Genomic DNA, 22113 nt, shown 5'->3' on the forward strand with positions numbered 1-22113 from the left:
TCTTGAAGTTTAGAGGCTTCTGCTTTGACCCATGCCCGACCTTCCTCTTTTATCTTGGCGAGGATGGATGCCGGTGGCGATGTAGTGTTTCGAAAAATTCTTGCATTTCGCTCACACCATATTTCCCAGGAGACCAAGATCACCAGAGTACGCAGGGGAATGCGGGGGTTGTTGGGAGAATCTACCACAAGGTTCCACCATTGTTCTACCGAGTCGCAATCGCTTCATTTGATCATTTGGAGATCGGTTTGAGTCCACCTTTGTATTTCTGTCCAGACCCGCTTTGTAACTCTACAGTGTGCCAGCAGGTGGACTGCTGACTCATCAATTATGCAGCACAACGGGCAAATCTTCTGGTTTTGCCATCCTCTTTTCTCAAGTCTGTCAGCTGTCTAGAGCCTATTTTGGGTAGCGAGCCAGGAGAAGAATTTGCATTTTGGAGGGGCCCACGCTTTCCAGATAGTTTGATTGAAAGCAGACCTCGTGGCCCCCAGGAATTGGAGCCTGTAGGCAGACTTTGCTGAGTATTGACCATTGGCTGTCAAATCCCAGCTGATGCTATCTTGGTCTTCAGTCAGGGGGTTCATTCTTCTGATCATAGTCCATAGGCGGACGAACTGTTGAACGTGATCCGCCTCAGTGATGCGGAGGATGTAGATGTCTCTGACCCAGTTGCTTTCCTGCAGGGCATCATGGACAGATCCGTTCTTTCGTTTCGAGGCCACATAGATGTCTAGGGCGATTTTCTGAGGAGTTTGGTTCAATAGCCACTTGGAGTCCTAAAAGCGAGCAGTTCTACCGTTGCCGATTGTTATGGTTGTTGCGGCGGAAAAAAGCTCCCTATCTTCCTGACTGCACGGAACCGCCGTTCCCACCCAAGGCTTCTCCGAGGCCGTCCATTCAAACCATAGCCACCTAAGCCGCAAGGCGGAGGCGAAGCGCTGAAGGTCCATTACTCCTAGTCCTCCCAGGTCTTTGGGCCTGCAGACTCTTTTCCAGTTGACCTTGCATTTCTCCCCCAGAAATGTTTTCCCCTCCTGCCCAGAGAAATTTCCTTCTTATTTTATCAATGTCCTCTAAGGTTCCATCCGGAAGCTTCAGGGAGGTTAAGTGGTAAATGGGCTGCGCTGTGAGAACTGTTTTGGTTAAACAGATCCTTGCGGCCGCTGACATCATTTTCCCTTGCCAGGGGGCCAGGCGCGATCGACACTTGTCTAGCAGCGGTTGGAGATGGACTTTCTTCAGCCTTCCTACCACCAGTGGTAGTCCGAGATATTTCATGGGGAAATTTGTTAGCCCTGCCGGGAAGATGCTCGTGATGGTGCTGCATCGGATTGGGGCTATTTGGTTTTTGTTCATATTGGTTTGGAGACCAGTCACTTTCCCAAAACTTTTTAGGATTTCAGTCAGGCTTGTCATATCCTAGACACTTGGATTGACGAAGATGGCTGCATCGTCAGCATATAGGGAGGTTCTAAATCTTGGTACTCATCCTCTAAGAGGGGTGAGAAGTCCCAGATCTGTTGCTTTCTCAAGGAGGTAGTGAAGAGGGTCAATAGCAAGGATGAACAGCAGAGGGGACAAGGGGTCTCCCTGTCGCAAGCCTCGGACGTGCTTTATTGGCGCACCTGGGCAACCGTTCAGCAGGACTCTAGTCGTTGAGGAGACAAGGATGTTCGAGATCCAATTGGTCCATCGAGGGGGAAACCCTTTTCGCTGGAGGAGATCAATGAGGTAATCCAACCTCACTGAGTCAAAAGCCTTGGAAATATCAAGCTTGAGTAGGAGAGCTGGTGTTCTCGTTTGGTGGAAAGTTCTCGCCAAATTCCTTGCGTACATGAAATTGTCGTGTATGCTTCTTTTTTTTATGAAAGCACTCTGTGCGTGGCTAATGAGGGATCCCATGTGAGGCTGTAAGCGGAGGGCGAGTGTTTTGGAGAGCAGTTTGCTGACACCATGAATGAGGCTAATTGATCTGTAGTCGCCTATGGACTCCGCCCCTTCCTTTTTTGGTATGAGCACCACATTGGCGGAGTTAAGGATAGAGAGATTATTGCTTCGCTATTGGTCGAAAGAATGTATAACCGCCATGACATATGCTTTGATTATTTCCCAGCAAGCCTTGTAGAAGGCCCCAGTAAATCCGTCTAGGCCTGGCGCCTTGTCTCCTGGTAATTGTTTTAGAGCTACATGAACTTCCTCCTCGGAAATGGGACCGTTAATCATCGAACAATCCAAGATTGGTAAGTTTAGGATATCCCAGTCTAAGTTAATGGTGCATTGAGCTGGGCGTGCCAAGAAGGCTTCAAAGTGGTCTTTTATGATGGCCGCTTTCTCCTCGTGCTTGACTCTCCACATATTTCCAATGCGAAGTCTTTGGATGAAGTTTTTCCTCCTTCGAGCATTCATTTTGAGATGGAAGTATTTTGTGTTGGCATCGCCTTCTCTGAGGTTGGTTATTCTAGATGCTTTCTTTTTACGCGCTCTCTCAACGATTGCCAAGCCGAGGACTCTGTCTTTAAGGTTTCTTCTGAGTTGCAGTTCAGGCTGACTGAGGTTTCTTGATTCTTGCGTGATATCTAGGTGGAGAATAACCTCAAGGGCCATATGAAGTTGCAGTTTACTCTAGGAGATGAGATTTCTGCTCCAGGATCTCAAGCTATCGGCCGTTACCCCAAGTTTATGGAAAAGTCGGTGGTGGGCTTTATGGTGTGGCTGCTCCATATTCCAGGCAGTAGACACTACATCTTGGAAGCCAGGCAGGTGAATCTAGAAGTTCTCAAACCGGAAGGTTTTGACACGCGGGGCTTCTCCTTGTCTAGTGAGCAGCAGTGGACAGTGATCCGACAAGGAGGTTGAGAGGGCGTGCAGAAGGTGTTTCTCAAAGGTTGTATCCCAATTAGCGTTGCAAAAGAAGCGATCCAGTTTGACAAGGGTTGGCTTCTCCTGTTCATTGCTCCAAGTGTACCGCCTATTTTGAAGAGCGATTTCTTTAAGTTCGCAGGCGTTGAGGGTTTCTTAAACATTCGCATCTGCCTAGGGTTGAGATTGGCATTATTCTTGTCTGAGGCCTTGTAAATTATGTTGAAGTCCCCCGCCACCAGCTAGCTTGAGTTATTAGTTGGCATTGTATCCCGCAGTTCTTGCAAGAAGGCTCGCTTTGCACTGTCTCTTGTTGGTCTGTAGACCATCGTGAGCAAGAAGGAGGTTTCGCAGGCTTTAATGAAAACCTCGGCTGTCAGAGTGTAGGTGCCAAGCATAAAATTCATAAGATCCACCACATCATCGTTCCAAAGAACGAGGATTCCTCCTCTTGTTCCTAGTGGCCCCGTCGTTGGCTTGTAATGAAAGGAACGTGGAAGTCCTCCACCTAAGGAGGCAGCAAGCCTTGCGTCAATGTCGCGCATCTTAGTCTCTTGCAAGCAGGCGATGTGTGGTCTTGCCATTTGTAGCGTTTCTCTCATTGTTGTTCTTCTAGTCGGTCTATTCAGCCCACGAACGTTCCATGAAATGATGTCAACTATTGGGTATGTCATTGAAAACAAAATGACTCAGTTTTCATGCTTGCCGTGACAAATGGGCCGGTCCAGCATGCGTTGTGGGTCTGGGCGAGTGGGCCACCTAGAGGTGGTTTGGGCCGGTTGCAAAGAAGAGTAGAGGAGAGCCTGTTTCCGTGGTGGGCCTGTAGGGGAGGACACATGTTGGTGAAGCACAGTGGGCCAACCCATTTGCTTGTATGAAAAGCCGTCCGCCGGCACGCCGTCGCTGTATGCAATCGACGGGGAGGGGGCGCCCTCGATCCTTCTTTTTTTGGGCAAGCAGTAAACAGAAGGCGATGGGAAAAAGGATCATCGGCCGAGATCTTTGCTAGTGTCAAGGTACCCAGCATCACTTTCGGCTTCGTCATACCTATGTCGTTTGCCGGCGTCGTCTTGGCCGGCGTCGTTCCCGGATTCGTCAGGCCTTTGTCAGTTTCGGTGAAACTATCAGGGTTCCCGTGAGATCGCCTGGAGGTTACTAACGGTTGGGTGCGGAGTTGCGGCACCGGGGTAGTAGGTTCGCGGAATTGCTGCAAAATCAGGGTCGAGTCTCGATACGAAGTGATGCCGCTCGCCGCCGGCACGCGTGTCCCAGTCTCACACCATAGGAAAGCAAAGAAAAGGGGATACATGGAGAAGAGAGTCTCCAACCATCGGAGCGCAGCTCCTGACTCATGCCGAAGCTGCTAGTTCCTCCAGGGCGCCGCCATCCGTCGGGCCCATGTACTTCACCAGCGCCGCATCCGCTGCCGCCGCGTCCTCCTTGTTGAGTCCGAAGAGATGTTCAAGCGCGTCGATTGCATCTTGGGGGAGAGGTGCGTTGAACATGGCCTTGAAGTCGGACACCGCTTTCTCGGTGAGGATTCCTTCCGGTGGTGTCTGTCCCATCCTGCGACAGAGGTTCAGTTGCGCCCTCAGCGACATCGGTAGGCCAGCTAGCGGCTTCGCAGCCAGCCTTGGACTCCTCCGTCTTCCTTCGCCTGCTGGAGATGGTGGCGCAGGTGTCTGCATCTGCACGACAGGAGAGGGATTCGGTGATGGTGGCGTGGGGAGAAGCGGAGGCTGAATGTTTGCGAAGAGAAGACGTGGTGCCACTGGCGATACCTGGGAGCCGTCGTTCGCATCTGCGTCCGCCACCGGATCAAGGGTGCCGAGGTCGGGCACCGTCGTCATTCCGCCGTTGTCGGACGTCAGCCCCACCGGGATGTCGTTAACGACAGTAAAAGTCGTGGCCTCATGGTGCAGGGAGATATCCAGCTTTTCCAGCTGGGCGGTCAGCTGCGTGACACTCTGCATGGCGTACAGAGCGGGCGCCGGCGCCGCGGTCGGGATGAGCGTTGGCGCCGTTGAGATCGACCCGAGTTCCGACACTGTGGCAAGCTCGTTGATCGCCACTGCTGCGCCAGCTGCCACTAGGAGGTTCCGAATAACCCCTTCCGCCGTGGCCGCCATGATTGCTGCGTTGATACGAGCGAAGACTCGAGCAGCAGGGACAGCCGCCTCCCCCATGTCCGCGGACCGGGCTTCAATCCCAGGTGTGCGGCAAGGACGCAGCGGAGGGAGAATGGGGAGCGCCCTCCCCAAGAAAGCCAGGGGCATTGCCTGTGGCTGTGCCGGGGCCATCGCTGTCTGGGAGACGGCAAGACTGAAAGACAGGGGAGGTGGACCGCCGTCGCGGTCGTTGTTGTCGTTCTCCTTGTAGCCGCACATACCTCCTTGGTGGCGGCGGCTATCGCTGTGGCCGTTGACGCCATAGTCGCGATCGCGGGCTCGTGGTGAGTGCGTACGCTCACGCCTGAAGTTGGCATCCGCCGCACGGTGACCAGGTCGTCCGCGTGCGATGTCGCGGCCCGCATTGTCGCGGTCTTTGTCGTCGTGCTCGTCTCGCCGCCAGCCCCGACCGCGGTCAGCGTCGGGATGATCGTTGTTGTACTTTCCTTTGCGGTCGCGACGTCTGGCATCATCGCGCCTGTCATCCCTGTCGCCATGTCGCCCGCCAAGGTTGCGGCGGGCATCGTCGCGCCTATCATCCCTAATGTCGCGTCGTCCGCCGAGGTCGCCGCGGCGCCGGCCGTCTTCCCTCGTCGTCTTACTGCCATGGTCACGGGGATCCCTGGCCAGGGCGCCAATGTTGTCGTCAACGTCCTCCGCCCGAGCGCGCCGGAAGGTGTAGGTCTGCGGAGGTGGCGGATGATGGGGGAAGTTCTCGAAGCGGCGCGGAGGAGGGCGCTCGCCATCAAGTGCGCGACGCCGGCCGGCAGGACTTCGGATTGCGGAGGTCCACTGCCGCCGCCGTGTAGTCGTGGATCTCCTCGATGTGGAAGAGAACCGGGTGCTTGACACCTTGCTGCCAGTGCTCCGGCGGCCGCTCCGAAATTGTGACCGATTCAAGCTGCGGGTCTCGAATTTGCCGCGTGATCATCACCCAAACACGCTTGTGGATGCGGCTTGGATTGGGCGTCCATGCCCACAGCGAAATCACCCGTGTATCGCCAGCATCAACGGGGTGAACGAGGTCGGTCTCCACCGTCTCCAGGGTGCATGTCCTACTGATGATACGCTCAGCAATGTCCGGCGCCCATAGGTGCATCGGCACGCCATCAAGGCAGAGCTTCACTCTGTACATGAGTGCCGAGCCGGCGGCGTTCTTCAGGCTACGCCACTAGATGAAATGGACCTCGATTCCACAGGCTTTAGTGAAGCCTTGCTTCACCGCCTCCTCACAGTGGCTTCTGTGCTTGAACTTCAGAATGAAGGCCTCCGGGTGGTGAAGCGCGACGGCCAGCTCGCCGGCACGAAGGCCGAACTCGTCGGAGATGACGCGCTCAACGTCCTTGGCCGTGACCGTTGGAGGGGCGCGCATCGCCCAGGTGACGGCGGCGGTGCTCTCCCATTCGCACAGCTCAGCATCGATGGCATGGGAGGTTGGGATGAAGAGGACGTCTTCAAGCGGGCGCGTCTCAGGATCTCCCAGCTGCGCCATGACTGCGAAGGGCGGCGGCAGCGGTGGTGGTGGCAGGGACTCTGTTTGGTGGTGGTGGTGGTGGCGGTGGCAGTGGTGGTGGTGGTGGGGAGTTTGGGGATAGGGGGGGCGTCACAGCGACGGCCGGGAAGCGGGGAACATCCGCGTCTTCTGTCGGCGACAGGGGGGCGACTAGGTGGTGAGGGGGATCTGGCTCTTCTTGGAGGGGCGCGTCGGGTTCTGGGGGGATGACGAGCTGATGGCTGGGAACGTGGGGATTTGCAGTGTCTTGCTCTGTGCCCAGTGCGATTACACGCAAAACAGCGCGGCGGGTCGCGGCATACCGACGCACGGTGGTCTCGAGCGAGGCAGACGAAGCAGCGACCTCTGGTTCTTGCCTTGAATTCTTCTAGAGAGAGGGAGACTCGCCGTCCAGCTGTGCGGTCAGTTCCATCTTGTCGCCTTGAATCCAGCCGGTGGCGTGAATGCTCGTTCGTTCTCCACCAGCGTCGGGGGCGTACCGTTGTCCAGCCAGGCTCAGCCGGCTTGAATGCTTTGCTTGGCGTCGTAGGCATAGTGTGAGGGCTTCCCGTCCTCTCCAACTCGTAGGCGCGGCGGTAGGCATCGCGTCGCGGCGAAGGCACAGTAATGGTCGACTTCAATGTCGGGCGCGCTAGTGGTTGAGCGAGCGGCTGAGGGGAGGTGGCGCCGGGTCTGGCTCGGACTACCTCAGCGAAAGAGTGGGGGCAAGCCAGGGGCTCCGGAGTCTCGGAGACGTGGGAGACGCTGCCGGACGGTCTTGGCGATCTGGACCTAGGCGGTGGAGGCAGCGGCGACAGCTCCCAGAACTTACCCATGGAGACTCGCCACCTGCAGCCGCTGGGAGACGGGTCGACTGGTGGCCTGGACGCAGCCGAGAGCTGCTGCGGGCGACGGAGGAGCGTGGGCGCTGTCGGCTGGAGCGCCGGCGGCGGCGTGGTTGGAGCGTGCTGTGGCATTTCAAACTTTTTGTCAATGCCACTTCCTGGCTGCAGACTTCTTGCACGGTAGCGCAGCAGCCCGGCCGTCTGAAGGCAGCTGCTTTCTCGCGGCCTGCGCGTCTCAGAATTTTTTTTTATTTTTAATTTTTTTTATTAAAAGTTTTACAAAAATAATTTTCTATTTCAAAAATTGATAGAAGTAGTCGCCCGCCGCCCTCTGGGAGGGCGGCGAATGTGACGTGGCAGACGGCCATTCGCTCTTGGGCGACGGCCGTCAATGAAATTTGCAGGCGGCCCCCTTGCCGCCCTCCGCTAGGGCGATTTTACACTGTGCGGGGGGCCGCCTGCAAATGGGCGGCGAGGGGGGCATGGAAATTTGCAGGCGGCCCCCTTGCTGCCCTGGGGGAGGGCGATTTTACACTGTGCGGGGGCCGCCTGCAAATGGGCGGCGGGGGGCCTGGAATTTTGCAGGCGGCCCCCTTGCCGCCCTGGGGGAGGGCGATTTTACATTGTGCTTTATTTGAGAAATAGATATTTTTAGAAATAGAAAATTGTTATCAAATCTTTTATATTGAAAACTATACAAGATTAAAATCTCCAAGATTGGTAAAATACAATGTTATTATTTTTTTAGTCTTACGCATACAAAAATTCACCACTATAATTAAACATTGTAATGATAAGATAGATAAGAAGTGCCATTGATACACGGTACAAATTTGTCGATCCCGACAAATCTAGCCTGCGGTAACCTATCGGCCCCTTCTAGGTCAGTCAATATGCATTGCATTCTCTTGGTCCTTCAATCGTTGATACTCTACTTGTGTTTCTGACTCTGTTATTTTTTGGCCATGATATGATGGAGTGACATTGTCGATCCATCGAGTAAATCCACACATCGTTGGATTGCCCTGAAAAAATAGTAATGTTATTCAGTTTGGGTAGAAATTTTGTGCAAATCATAGCGGATTTTGGAAACGGTTAGACATACAACGAAATCATTGTCTACATTGGGGCAGATAAAATATCTCCTTCCAAATGTTTGTTCTGCAAAGGAGGTAGCCACCAGGCAGCGATCTTTGCACCCACACTTTGGACGCTCGGACCATTTAGGTAACCCTAATGGATTGTTCTTCCAGTCTAAGCTTGCAATTTCCACCCGACGTTCATACTCCATCCAAGCATGAATGAACTGTATGGTCGGTTCAGGTTGCGTTATCGGCCCGCCACTGGAAGTAACTCTGACTGTGTCAATCCATTGTACGAATTGACATTTCCTTACATCCTCCTATGTACATCCATTGTGGGCATAGTTAAGTTAATGATAGTACTGAGGAGTGATGAAAAGAATAGTTGTAATTACCACGAAATCATTGTCGATAATGTTTGGACACACGAAACACCTTTGTCCTCGAGTTCGGTGCCTTACGGACCTTATGACCTGACAACGGTCACCACAACGACACTCCGGACGCTCACGCCACGTGGGTAGTCCTAGGGGATTTACCTGCCATTCTAAAGCCTCAGCAGCAATTCGACGTTCATGCTCATCCTTCCGCCTTAGATAGTCCGATCTTGTTTCACTATGTGGGTATGCACGTGTTCCGTCGTTTTGTGGGTTCTCCATGTCTACCCACTCGATGAAGTTGCACATTGGACGATATGTCTGCGTAAGATGTTACAATTGTGTACGAAGAAGTTAGTTTTTTATCCATTTGAACTTCGAATAGATGAATCATACCTGATCAAAGTTCGCGCATTGGAAGAATCTCCTGCCCCGAGTTTGTATCATGGGGGAAGACTTGAGTATGCATCCATCCCCACAATCGCATAAAGGACGGTCACACCATGGTGGAAACCAACCAGCGAAAGGATCGCTTTGCCAGTTGAGACGCTCAAGGAATGGCGCTTCCATTCTCGTTAGTTGTGTGCTAGTTGGAAAGAAGATATGAAGAGGTTGCCTTCAGCTTGTCAATTATATAGCGTCGTTTTTAGTGCAATATATGTGCACTCAATGAGATACATTATTCATTAGATGTGACAAGACGAGCACGCGCGGGCGTGATTCACTTTATGTCAGCAGGCAGCGGCGAAAGTTGATAGTGACTACTCGAGCTGGCGCTTTTCATGTGTGCTGTGGTGGACTGTGCGCGCTAGTGGATCTGACACTACCGTGAAGCGCCGAAAGTGTGTTGTCGTGAGCATAAGTTGTTCTAGCACCATATGAATGAAAAGAACTATATAGGCGAGAGAAACACAAGTAGTACTGCAGTAGTAAAAGCAAAAGTAGTATTGCTTTACAAGTTTGTAAGCCAAAAGAAACGGTCACATAAGCACTGAAGAGGTAGAACACTACTGACGAGGCCTTTTACCCCTGTCCCTCCTACCCTGCGCCCTCACGTGCCCCTTGGAGTACGTGAGTCGGTCCGGTGGTATGGCACGACCAACCCGTCCTGCCTGTACAGGTGTGACCTCTGGCTGCTCCTGAGTGTGCGCCTCTGGAGCTCCTCCAAGCTGAGAGGAGCCTAGTATGTCGTGGTCGTGCACACCGTGCAAGTCATCGTCGTAGAACTGGCTAGTAGGACCAGACCTATCAGCGTGAGACGAAGAGGCACCAGTACCGAAGATCCCGGCTGGAAATCCTGCTGGACAAGGACCATCAGTTTCATACAGGTATTTAATAGTATTAATAAAAATTAAAGTACCGTGTGGGCGAGGGATCGACGCTCCGTGAGAGGAAAAGCTGGCGAACGCGCCGGAAGTGCTGGCGAATGCCCCTGCGGAGCTCGCGGAAGCGCCGGCCGTGCCTGCGAACGCGCTCGAAGGCAGACGAGGTCCTGCGATGATGAAACGTGCAGTTAAGAAGTGGTGATGTATTCGTGCAAAAGCTGAAACAAAAATGAACTAACCTCTGGGCTGAGCAGTACCGTGCGAAACCGGTGCTGTAGGTCGCACTGCTCCGACGCTAGGGGCGCTCGAAGGCAAACGAGGTCCTACGAGGATGGAACATCAAGTTACGACGGGGTGATGTTTTCGTAAAAAAACAGAAACAAAACTTAAGAAACCTCTGGGCTGAGCAGTACCGTGCGAAACCAGTGCCGTAGGTCGAGGTCCTGCTCCGACGGTAGGCACGCGAGGCCGTGGTTGTACCGGACCAGCTGGAGGTACGACGTCCACGGTGTTGCGACAGGAGAAGACGGGCATGACCGCACACATCTTCTCCTGCATCTGGTCGAAGGTCACCCTCTGCTCAACGTCAGTCAAGTGCAAACCTCTGTTCAACCTCACTTGGACTGCGGTGATATCGGCACTGGTATCCCGTGCGGCATCGGCCTATGCAAGATGGAAATAAAAAATTCAGTAATTGTCCTATATTATGCAAGATAAATGAAATAGTTGTATGAACTAATACAAATTCGACGTACCCCCACGAAGTAGTCTCGGTCACGGTGCGTGGGATACGCGTCCGTGACAGCGGCAACGTGCGGCTCTGGGACGTCTGGAGTGAAGGTCACACGCGCACGAGTGCGACGAAGGTACCAGCGGAGGTAGTCACGGTTGTTCTCCTCTGTGTGTGGGAAGAGCTCGTTGATCACCTCCTTTGTAGCTAACACCCAGTCGTCAACGTACTGCTGTACACGTGGAGCCCAAAGTGCGCCTGCTAGCTGTCCCCGTCGAGTCAACCTGTGAAGAGAGGTAAATTATATGGCTCGACGAAGTAATTAGCATAAAAATTTTGAAATGAACAATCCGAACTCACGAGTGGTCGGTAGGGAGGACGGTCGTCTCCACGTTGCCCGGAAACACCTGCCTCAGTCCGAACTGTCTCATCACACGCTGCGGGCAATGAGGCTCGACGAAAATGTCGAACACCATCGGCAGGATGATGAGCCAGTAAGCCTGGTCACGTGTGCACAAGGACGAAAGTCCTAGCGGTGCTCTCGCAGCGACGGCCTCTTCTATGTATGGCTCCTAGATGACGTCGCTCGGCTGGAGACGGTCAAACTCAAACACGAAGTCCGGGTAACCTCGTCTCACCTGGACGTGAGCGTAACGACGCTGCAATAAACATGATCGGAATTAGACATGTTATGTGATGATAAAAAAAGAAGACGACCGATAAACTTATGACGCAGCAAAGTTGCACTAACCCCACGTCGACACCAATAAGTCCCCATCGTGTCCTCTGGCCACTGTGCGCTACGACCAACCCCGTAGGGTGCGCTGTCCACCACTGGTCGACCTATGGCAAACCTCTCGGCTGCCCAAAGCTGAAGCAACATAGGGCAACCAGCAAAGATCGCTCCCGCGTCGGTCTTCGTGCACGCCTCACAGAGGGCACGGTATGTGGCTGCTAGCACGGCAGAACCCCAGCTCCACTACGGCACGTCCTGTGGCTGAGCATCCGCGATGGACCGTGCGTAGTGGACCAGCCAGCAATCCACAACATGCCCGTGGGTGCTAGTGAGCATCACCCACCCGAACAACCACAACAGGTACGCCTCAAGGGAGCGTCGGACCGAGTAATCATCAGCGTCAGGGTGGAGAAGATCCGCCTACAATTAAGAATGAAATGTTAGTACAAAACAATCTGTTGATCGCAAAATAAGCATGTATGATAATAACAAGTTATTTACTTACAGTGAACTGAAGCAACCAAGCCTTGCTAGGCCCGACGGTAGAGTACGGGGGAAGGGTGTTGGGCGGTCCTAGGTGTGGAAGGCGCATCACGTGCTCGAAGCGCGCAGTGATATCCTCCTTCCAGCCAAAAACACCGTCCACGGGACCAACTGGGGCTTTTGCCAGTGGTAGCCCGAGCAGGTACGACACGTCCTGCAATGTCGGAGCCATCTCCACACAGGGAAGGTGAAACGTGTGTGTCTCAGGTCTCCAGCGGTCTACCAGAGCGGTAAGGAGTGACCGGTCTGCATCCCACCGCTTCGCTGGGTCACGGACGTCCGCCGCCGCCTCAACAAGCCTACAAAGTGGTAGAAGGCCTGCCGCACGCAACCTGCATAGAGCAAACTTTAAACATAAGTACAAGACAAAACAAAGTTGAGTTGAAATGTGAACATACGCGTACCAAGGAACGTGACGGGGGTCGACACGCAACCACTCGCGCGACGTGCGTGGACGGAAGGTGCCGAGCTGTGCACCCTCGACTGCTGACAGGAACGAGCGGTGGTTCCTGTCAATCCCACGGTTGAACAGCCCCGGTGTGTCGTACGCCATACCTGCATCCAATAGATTGATCAGAAACATAAAAATAATTAGTTCAACATAACTAAGAAATGTTCATAAGTGAATTACTAACACATATTAAATAAGAGTAAAAACAAACTAAAGTGTCACAATACGGATTATTTCTGATTACAACAATGACTGCAGTTACACGATATGAGTACTTAGTCCGAACACTCATCACGATAACATTATGATACAACACCGAAGAGTTCACAATACTACTAGTACAACAATAGTCGGAGGTACTCATTACAACAACATTCATTGAAATTACACGATAGAAGTACTTAGTCCGAACACTCATCACATCACAATAGCATTTTATTTCCTAAATCGATAGCAATGTTACACCATGGAATCGCCTGCTGCATGATGACGCCTTGGCCTTGCGCGCCTGCTTGTTGTTCCTTCATCAGGTGGTCGCCTTCCATCACTTGCCTGTCCAGATGGACCAGCATCCGCGCAGCTTGGAACTTCTGCATTCTTCGGGCATTTTTTGTAAGTATAGTCGCGCAGATCACACTTGCTGCAGCGTAAAGTCCTCCCACCTGCTTCTGACTCATCCATATCATTTCTGATGCGTCTAGTTTGGCGTCGACCCTTTTTCACCCTTAACTTAGATGGATCTGGAATATAAAAAACTTTGGCACTCAGCGTTGTGTAAGATCCTGAGATCCCGAACCCATATATCTCCTCACTCCATATATGAAAGATTGCTTCTTTCCTGAAATAATTTGAGACGTACACATTGGGAGATATGCCACAATCACCGGCAGCAGCAAGAACGTGTGAGCAAGGAAGGTGATGAAGCTTCGGCTTCATACAACTGCAGGTACATCCACCATCCGCCTTCAAGACACATTCCTGCACGGCTTGCTTGCGATAGATACCACGCCTGCTCCTATCAACACACATTATTTCATACCGATGCACTTGTGTGCCTTGAGCAACAACTCTATGTCTCCGTGCCTTTTTGATTTTATCTTCCATGTACTTTGTCACTACGTTGCCAAACACTATGTTGTTATCGGCCATGGATGGACCAATTTTCTTGTATCGATCCCTAAAGTAGGCTTGCGTGCCGTGAAGGATGAATTCAACAATAGCAACCAATGGAAGTACCCGAACTCCTCGCATTACCCAGTTGTACACCTCTGCCAAATTGGTTGTCATTATGCCATACCGAGATCCATCAGCGTCGAACAATAGAGACCACTTCTCCTTAGGCTCATTCTCAATCCACTGAGTGAAATTTCTAATGGACGACCCCGACCTCCTTCTCATTGTTGGTGGGTCATCATGTAATGCACCAAGAGGTATGGGAGGCTCGTCACCTTCAACTTGTGGTCTGCGAGATTGCTCGTCTGTTTGCTTCGTTGTCAACTCATCCAACTTGTCCCACAACTCATTAAATTTCTTCTCTTGGTTCTGTGCACAGAGCCTCTTAAAGAGCTCCATAAGATGCTTGTTCTTGAATTGCTTGTAGAAATTTGCACCCATGTGATGCATGCACCACCGACTTCGAACATCAGGCCACTTAGCTGGAAGTCCCTTCTCATCCCAACCGTTCTGCAAGTAGTCAATAGCCCGCAACATACCCGCATGACGATCATGTATAAGGCAAACGTTGGGCCTCATACGCACCACTGCAATGTGCACTCTCTCTAGGAACCAGTACCAGCTTTCAGTGTTCTCACTCTCTACAAATGCAAAAGCCATAGGTAGAATCTAGTTGTTCCCATCACACCCAATTGCTGTCAATATCTGACCTCAGTATTTACCTGTCAAAAATGTTCCATCTATGCATAGAACAGGTCGACAATGCACAAAAGCATTGATGCAAGCACCCAATGAGAAAAAGGCTCTTTGCAGCACACTCTTTGTTCGATCATCAGCCGATGTAAATGTATATAGGTCATAGTAAGTATTATTATTCCTCTGGGCAATGGTGGCTAACAGACGAGGCAAATTATCATAAGAAGCTTCAAATGTGCCATACTTCATCTCAATAATCTTTTGTTTGGCTCTCCAGGCCTTTGCATAGCTTATGGTGTACTTGAATTTGTTCTCAATGTAGCTAATAATTGATTTTGGTTCAAAGCCAATGTTACCAACAACACTGCTGTACATCTCACTTGCCACAAAAGCTGAAGTGATGTTTCGGTGATACTTCTCCACCCCTTGTAAGTAGCACTGGTGCTCGGTCACAATGCTAACTTTCCAATAATCATTCCATTTACCCTTATATGCATGGACACGCCACGGACAATCTTCCTTCATGCACCTCACTTCATACATATAATTTGTTGACTTGACCACCCTAAACTCTCTCTGCAAGGAAACTGCCCAATGCTTCACCGCCTCCTTCATCTCATCCTTATGAGCATACCTAGCACCCTCAATTACCTCGTTCTCCTTATACTCCCAGGGTACATGATCACCCTCTGATATAACAAGTCCAGAGAAGTCCTCATTTGCCCAATCAGTGGCCATTACATCACCTTCCTCATCGGATGATGCGTCGTCCTCCGCTTGCTCATTATCCAAATCTTCCCTCTCCATTTCATCAACAATTATACCGACTCTCTCCCCCTCATCCGCCATGCCCATGGCCTGCTCCTCCCTTGGTTGATTTTCCTCATTTTGCATCGATGGTCCAACAACATCCCCTGCATTGCTAAGACCCTCCACATCTTCGATTTGCATTGAAACATTTGTATCTTTCTCTTGTACCGACACAAATATAACGAGGGGCCATGACCGTTCAAAAGCCATTTCCACATACCGTCTCCAAGCAGCAGTGCTGTCCATCGGCATTAGTTCCCAAAAATAACCTTCTGTTGCACGACTCACTACAACAGATACTGACATTGTGTAGACTTCTTGGTCTATTCTAAATCCTCTCAACAACCAACTATAAATTGACTGAAATGTTCTCTCCGCAGGCCTATCGATGCCCTTAGATGTCATTACAAAATCTGACAGATCAACACCATCTGGACCAAATCTAATATTTCCTTCACCGTGAACTATCTGAAATGTGACCTTATTTGACATTGTGCCTGATGAAAACAATAACTACATTAACCTCGCATTTCTGTACTACGCACTAAGTTACATTCTCTACAATATTGTTCTCCAAAATTCTAAAAGTAGGTTACGTTCTCCAGATCAAACTAAACTACATCTTACAATTAACACTACTGTCTATGTCTCAATTCATACTATTATATTCTGTGCTCTGGATCTACACATATATGCTGTGTGCTACAGATCTGCTAAAATATATGGAACTAAAACTAAAATGCAACATATAGTACTCAAACATAACATATTAGTACAAATGTAAAAGAGGTATGGGAGCAAACCTGTGATGAAGTGAGCGAACCAGCAGGACTTCGCCGCTCCCCTTATGCTGCCCTCCCCTCTCTCTCTTTCGTTTTTTTTGGATTTTTAGAGATTATAATGAAATTTCACAGAGGGGGACAGGGTTATATTGGGGGGAGGCAAAAATCGCCCTCCCCCATGACAGCAAGGGGGCCGCCTGCAAATTTCCATGCCCCCCCTCGCCGCCCATTTGCAGGCGGCCCCCCGCACAGTGTAAAATCGCCCTAGCGGAGGGCGGCAAGGGGGTCGCCTGCAAATTTCATTGACGGCCGTCGCCCGAGAGCGAACGGCCGTCTGCCACGTCACATTCGCCGCCCTCTGGGAGGGTGATTTTTAAAAATCGCTCTCCCAAAAGGCGGCAGGCGACTAATTTTGTCAATTTTTGAAATAGAAAATTATTTTTGTAAAACTTTTAATAAACAAAATTAAAAATAAAATTCCGCGTCTCACCGCTCGGAAGCCGTAACTCGTAAGCCTAGTGCGCGTGCCGGCTGAGATGCGCGTGGCCCGTGGGCCGTACGTGTGGACCGTGAGGATGGATAGAAATAAGTCCACTTTCAGACCAGTGTTGTTCCCCTTGCATCCCTTGCTATCTTGCTATTTTAGATGGGCCAATTGTATAACTGCCACTGAGGTTGTTATTTGTTAATATGCCTTTTTTTTCCGTAATTGCTCATATATTACTGTTTCTTTTGGATTTATCAATATATCAATATGTTCGTTTCTGCCGATGCGGCTAAGTCAATGGTCTTTGACTGGCTCTATAACAATCATACCCTTTTTTTTTAACATAAACCAAACAAATACATTTTTTTCTCTTCCTATGTGAATAGCTTCTCATCAATTGTCTGTTAGCTTATCAATCATATTACAATCAAATTTAAATTTTAGAACTTAATTTTGATGTTGTTTCTCATATCCTATCTTTCAGCATTACATCTTAAACCATATAAATAACACAGGTATAAAAGTTTTTCCACCGATAAATTATTTTTGTTAATTTGTTTTTTTTTTCGTGGCTTACGTATCGTAGCTCAGACGAACAGAGATACATCGGCAGCCTCCTTGCTCCCATATTCATGGCATAGCGACTGAAAATGAAAGCCAAAGTGAAGAGGATGTCCCTGTGTCAAGATGATCTTGTCTTCTTCAACTTCGCCGAGAAACCCCAGCATTATTACCAAGTGTCTCCGGCGGCTAGCACTACTAGATCCGGTCACCACCTCCAAACCACCCTCAAATTAATTTCCATTACCCCACTGCCTACCAGGGTTAATTTACAAAACCGTGTAGTTATTACGTAGTTATCATGATGATTATTATGCATGGTAAACTTTTCAGTTTTTGAAACCACGTTAGAACTTGCAGTAACCATCATTTCGTGGGATGATAGTAACTCTGCCCAAACGGCCGGTTTGGTAAACCCTGCTGCTTACCCCAGTACCCCGCCCATCACCTACTTTCCACCCCCACAGCTTCGCTTCTGTCTTGCGCTCCAAACACCATCAATCAACCGTCTCTCCAAGCCTAGCTACCTCTAAATCCAAGAACCCACCCCTCTTCCATTTCCCCCAAGCCCTGTTCCCAACCCTCAATCCTCAACCCCACATGAGTTTAGTTTGTTGCCCCTGCCATTGCTGCATCGTCCTCAGGGTTCATATGCTCAATACGGAAGAGGGTCTGGCAGGCCAATAATCTTTGCATGGATCGAAAAGTCAGAATTTAACTGTTCTTTCAAAAAAGATCAGTTCACTGTTGTATAGTAAATCCCTACTCCGGGTATAACTTTATTTCATAACTAGCATTGTTGCAACTTAGTTTATAGAACTAACAGTTGTAGCTTAATTTATTCTAATCTGATCTCATGTCTGTCGATGTGTCGGTAATTGATTAGTCCTTCTTAGGGTCTGGAATGAAAATGCTGATGTTTCTGTTGTTCACCTTCTGAAGGGGCCTTGCGTTGTTCTCATAACCCTGTGGAGTAAAGAGTAAAGAATCATCACCTCAAATTATTGCAACGAAAATATTTATTCTTCATGAGGGGTACGGTTTTGTTCTATAAAGTTTCCTATTTTGCAAACTACAAGAAATTTATGTGTATTTTAAGTACAAGTCTAAAAATATTCTTTCAATCGGGAGTGGATTTTAAGCCATCAAATTTTAAGCCATCAAGTGCATGTATTATCTGATCAATGACTTTGTGCCTAACGATAGATACCGAAGATGTAACTCGTTTTCATTATTAAAATAAATTAATTACATGCATTTCCTCTTATCTATTTTTTACTTTATCCCTCTATTTTATAACCCCCAATGACCATAAAATAGAATTTCAACCAGATATACACTTTTGTGGGTGAAAATTTAGGGGAAATCAAAACTCACGTCAGCCACGGCTTCCCTGAGAAGATCAAGCTGATACTGTGCCACAGTCTGGGCCTGTAAAGAAAAATGAAAAGAGGAAGATTGGATTTTTAAGATCCGTTTAACATCTGAAATCGAACATGACAATGAGAGAAGTAGATGGACACCTTTTCTTTTTTACCAAGGTACCGAAAGCTTACCAAAAGAAAAACCTATAAAATTATTAACGTGAAATGAATTTATGAAATGTCAAGCCTACCCTCTTGAAAACCGTCCAGATCACTCCCTCCGTGCAAGGCGGTGTCGTGAGGGAGCCCATGTAACGATAGTACACGGCGTCTGGGCTCTTGGCTAGCTGTGGATCCACCACACCGATCGGCTCTGACTTATCTTTTGTACCTGCTATCCTTCTAATGAATGGCTCCAGCTACAAGAACAAGATAACACCCATTGGTTTTCGTCAATGACCAATAAATATGTACAATCATTACTAATTATTATGTGCTACTTCCTCCCTCAGTTGTGAATATATACCAATTATAACAATCAGTTAAAATTGTAAGATTTCGACCATTAATTTTATATTAAAATAAATTTATGAAATATATTTATGATACTATTAAAATAGTATAATTTTAAAAAAAATCTATGTATGCAATTTTGTTTGTGAAACTAATGGTTATAAAATTTTAAAAGTTTAAACATCAAATATTTATAACAAGATTGACAGAGTCGCAGTTAAACCGGCAAAGTTGCCGTAGCAATTGCGAGTGCTAATCAAACAAACCATGAGCAGGAAGGGGTCGGGGTTGCCGATTTGGTAGAGATTGCCGATCACCGCCGTGTTGCTGTTGCCGTCGTCGTGTACAAGGTGCAGCTCCATGTCATACCTGCACGCACGGGTACTTGTCGATGAGCATCGAACTGCGGCGCCGCCGGCGATGCGATCAAGCAAGCGCCGCCGTGAACGGAGAGGCGGAAAACGTATACCTGCGGCCGTTGACGGTGTGCTCGGAGGGCGTGTGCCAGTGCAGCTGCTTGAGCTTGTACGCCTTGCCGTTGATCACCACTCTCCCGGCGTTTCCCATAAACTTCACCTGCGCATGCAGCATGGATCATCATATCGCTTCGACACACAACTACTCCTAAGCAATCCTATACACTAGCTTGGTATATGAAAATTAATTAAGGAATATAGGGAGGCAGCACTAGTAGTGTGTGGTGGCTATCAGGTTTAAATTCCGGTATCCACGAATATTACATATATAGGTGAGTTTTCAACAGAATTTTAGTGAGACCAAAAATATCTCGCTGGTTTCCGTATCTCTTCGAGCATGTGTTAGGGGATATATTCATGGATGTGTGTGTAGAAGTGTGTGTGCGTGTGTATTCGTCGTGTAATCGAAAAAAAAGAAAACTAAGGAATCTAAATCTATCTATTATGTATTATTAAAACAGCTTTGAAAGAAAGTACCACGTTCGCTGTGGGGGCTAGAAATTCTCACATTAATCGGAGAAAAAGAAAAGAAGAGTCCAAGTAGAAATACAATTCAAAAATAGCTAAAATTCGGAATTAAAAATAAGCAACATTGAAAGAAGTATCCATATAAGAACTCAATACGAGATTAATCAAAATTTAAAATAAAAATAAAATAAAATCTAAAATTAGAAAATAAAAAGAGAGTCCAAGTAGGAATATAATTTAAAGATAACTGAAATTCAGAATTAAAAATAAGGAATATTGAAAGAAGAGTACATAGAAGAACCCAATACGAGATTAGTTAATATTCAGAATAAAAATAAAAATAAAATCCAAAATTAGCAAAAGAAAAGAAGAGTTCAAGTAGGAATACAATTTAAAATTAACTGATATTCGGAATTAAAAATAAGCAATATTGAAAGAAGAATCCATATAAGAACCCAATACTAGATTAATTAAAACTCAAAAAAAATAATATCCAAAATTAGAAAAACTAAAAGAGAGTTCAAGTAGTAATACAATTTTGAAACAACTGAAATTCAAAAATAAAAAATAAAAATATTAAAAAAACACTATACAATTTATAAATAACTAAAATTGGTGATAAAAATAAAGATTATTGAAAAAGAAGACCGTATAAAACATACGATGAGATAAATTAAGTAACAAGCCTATAAAAGAGAAGAGTGGTGGTGGTTGATTGTTAGTAAAACACCAAATAAAAACCTAATGATGATTAAAAGGAGGGACGACAGGTAGGCCATGAAGCAAACGGGTAAGGTGGTTGCTGGAACTTTTAGAAAGTAAAAAAAAAACCCATTGATAATCATATTCGATTTTTAAAATCTCAATGACAATAAAAAAGAAAAGCAGCGGGAGGGTGTATAGGAGTATAGTTGCAGAGCCGCCGACGGTTGGCAGGACTTCTAGAAAATAAAAAATGAATTCCAACGATAGTTATGCTCGATTTTTAGAATCTCAATGACAATAAAGAGTAAGCGGCGGATGGGTCATAGAGGAGTATAGTGGCATCGTTTAACGTGACTTCTAAGAATTATAAAAAATAAAACTCAACAAGACAATAAATTCTAAAAGCTACAAGGTCCAATTTTAAAGATTTGGAACTTCTAAAAATTAAAAAAAAACCAATGATAATTATACTTGATTTTAAAATCTCAATGGCAAGAAAGAAAGGAGACAACGGGCGAGCCATAAAGGAGTACAATGGCAAAGCCGCTCACGGTTTGGAGGGACTTATAGAAAGTGAAAATAAACTCAAACGATAATTATGTTCGATTTGTAAAATCCCAATGACAATAAAGAGAAAATACAGTGGACGGACCATAGAGAAGTATAATGGCAGCGTTTGACGGGACTTTAAGAAATTATAAAAATGAAACCCAACGAGATAATAAACTTAAAAAACTATAAGATTCAATTTTTAAAGGTTTCAAGGAGAATGAATAGAAATAGTGGTAGACCGAGCAAGCAAATAAAGAAGGATATGACAGAAGTAAGGGGATAGCAGCTGGTGTGACTTTTAAAAACTACATAATTAGAAATACGGGGATGATACGGGGATAGCTATTTAATAAATTTTAAGTAAAATCATACTGAATAATATATGATTTTGGTTAAGTGCTAGCCGCGCAATTACACGGGCCAGCCAGCTAGTTAAGCTGAAAATACATTGTTACCTCGATGTCATGGCCGCGGTTGACCATGGAGGCCTCGGCTGGGAGGTAGGAGTAGTCCAGGTAGCCGAGGATGCGCATCAGGCGTTCGTGGGAGAGGTCGATGGGCGACTGCATGTTGCCCGTGTTGCACTTGGCCCATCTCGGATCGAGCCTACTCCAGTTCCCCGGCCCGTTTTCCGTGCCGGGGACGTAACCAAACTTCCTTTCATCGTCTACAATAATAACATGATAAGTTGATCTTATTCCAAAAAACAACATGATAAGTCGTGGATGACATCCTCTTAAGAGGCAAAAATATATATTCGTATATATGTGCGGCCACGGCTCATGTGTATATACATGGAGGGAGCTAGCAAAGTGAGGTTATTACCGGTTTCCTGAGCTCTGGCCGCCGGAGCAGCCGAGAGCAGGAGTACGGCGGCAGCGAGGAGGAGGCGAGCTCGAGTACTCGAATGCATGT

At 48.0% G+C, this 22113-nt stretch overlaps 1 protein-coding gene across 1 annotated transcript; it reads right to left on the reverse strand.

Moving 5' to 3' along the window:
- Positions 1-17805: 17805 nt before the first annotated feature.
- Positions 17806-22113, reverse strand: LOC127782742 (alpha carbonic anhydrase 5-like). Its single transcript, XM_052310009.1, has 7 exons — positions 22024-22113; positions 21654-21865; positions 19467-19573; positions 19264-19366; positions 18736-18903; positions 18498-18551; positions 17806-18086 (listed from the first exon to the last, which is right to left on the reverse strand). The coding sequence occupies exons 1-7, from the start codon at positions 22109-22111 to the stop codon at positions 18003-18005; spliced, it is 816 nt and encodes a 271-aa protein (XP_052165969.1). The 5' UTR covers positions 22112-22113; the 3' UTR covers positions 17806-18002.

The sequence above is a fragment of the Oryza glaberrima genome, chromosome 8 (assembly GCF_000147395.1).
Source record: "Oryza glaberrima chromosome 8, OglaRS2, whole genome shotgun sequence".
NCBI lineage: Eukaryota > Viridiplantae > Streptophyta > Magnoliopsida > Poales > Poaceae > Oryza > Oryza glaberrima.

Excerpts from the sequence above, each read along its gene's own strand:
- LOC127782742 (XM_052310009.1), bottom strand. The coding sequence starts at position 22,111 with ATGCATTCGAGTACTCGAGCTCGCCTCCTCCTCGCTGCCGCCGTACTC. Across the intron at positions 19,574-21,653 it reads ACCGCGGCCATGACATCGAG|GTGAAGTTTATGGGAAACGC; the intron begins GTAACAATGTAT and ends CTGCATGCGCAG. Across the intron at positions 19,367-19,466 it reads CACACCGTCAACGGCCGCAG|GTATGACATGGAGCTGCACC; the intron begins GTATACGTTTTC and ends CCGTGCGTGCAG.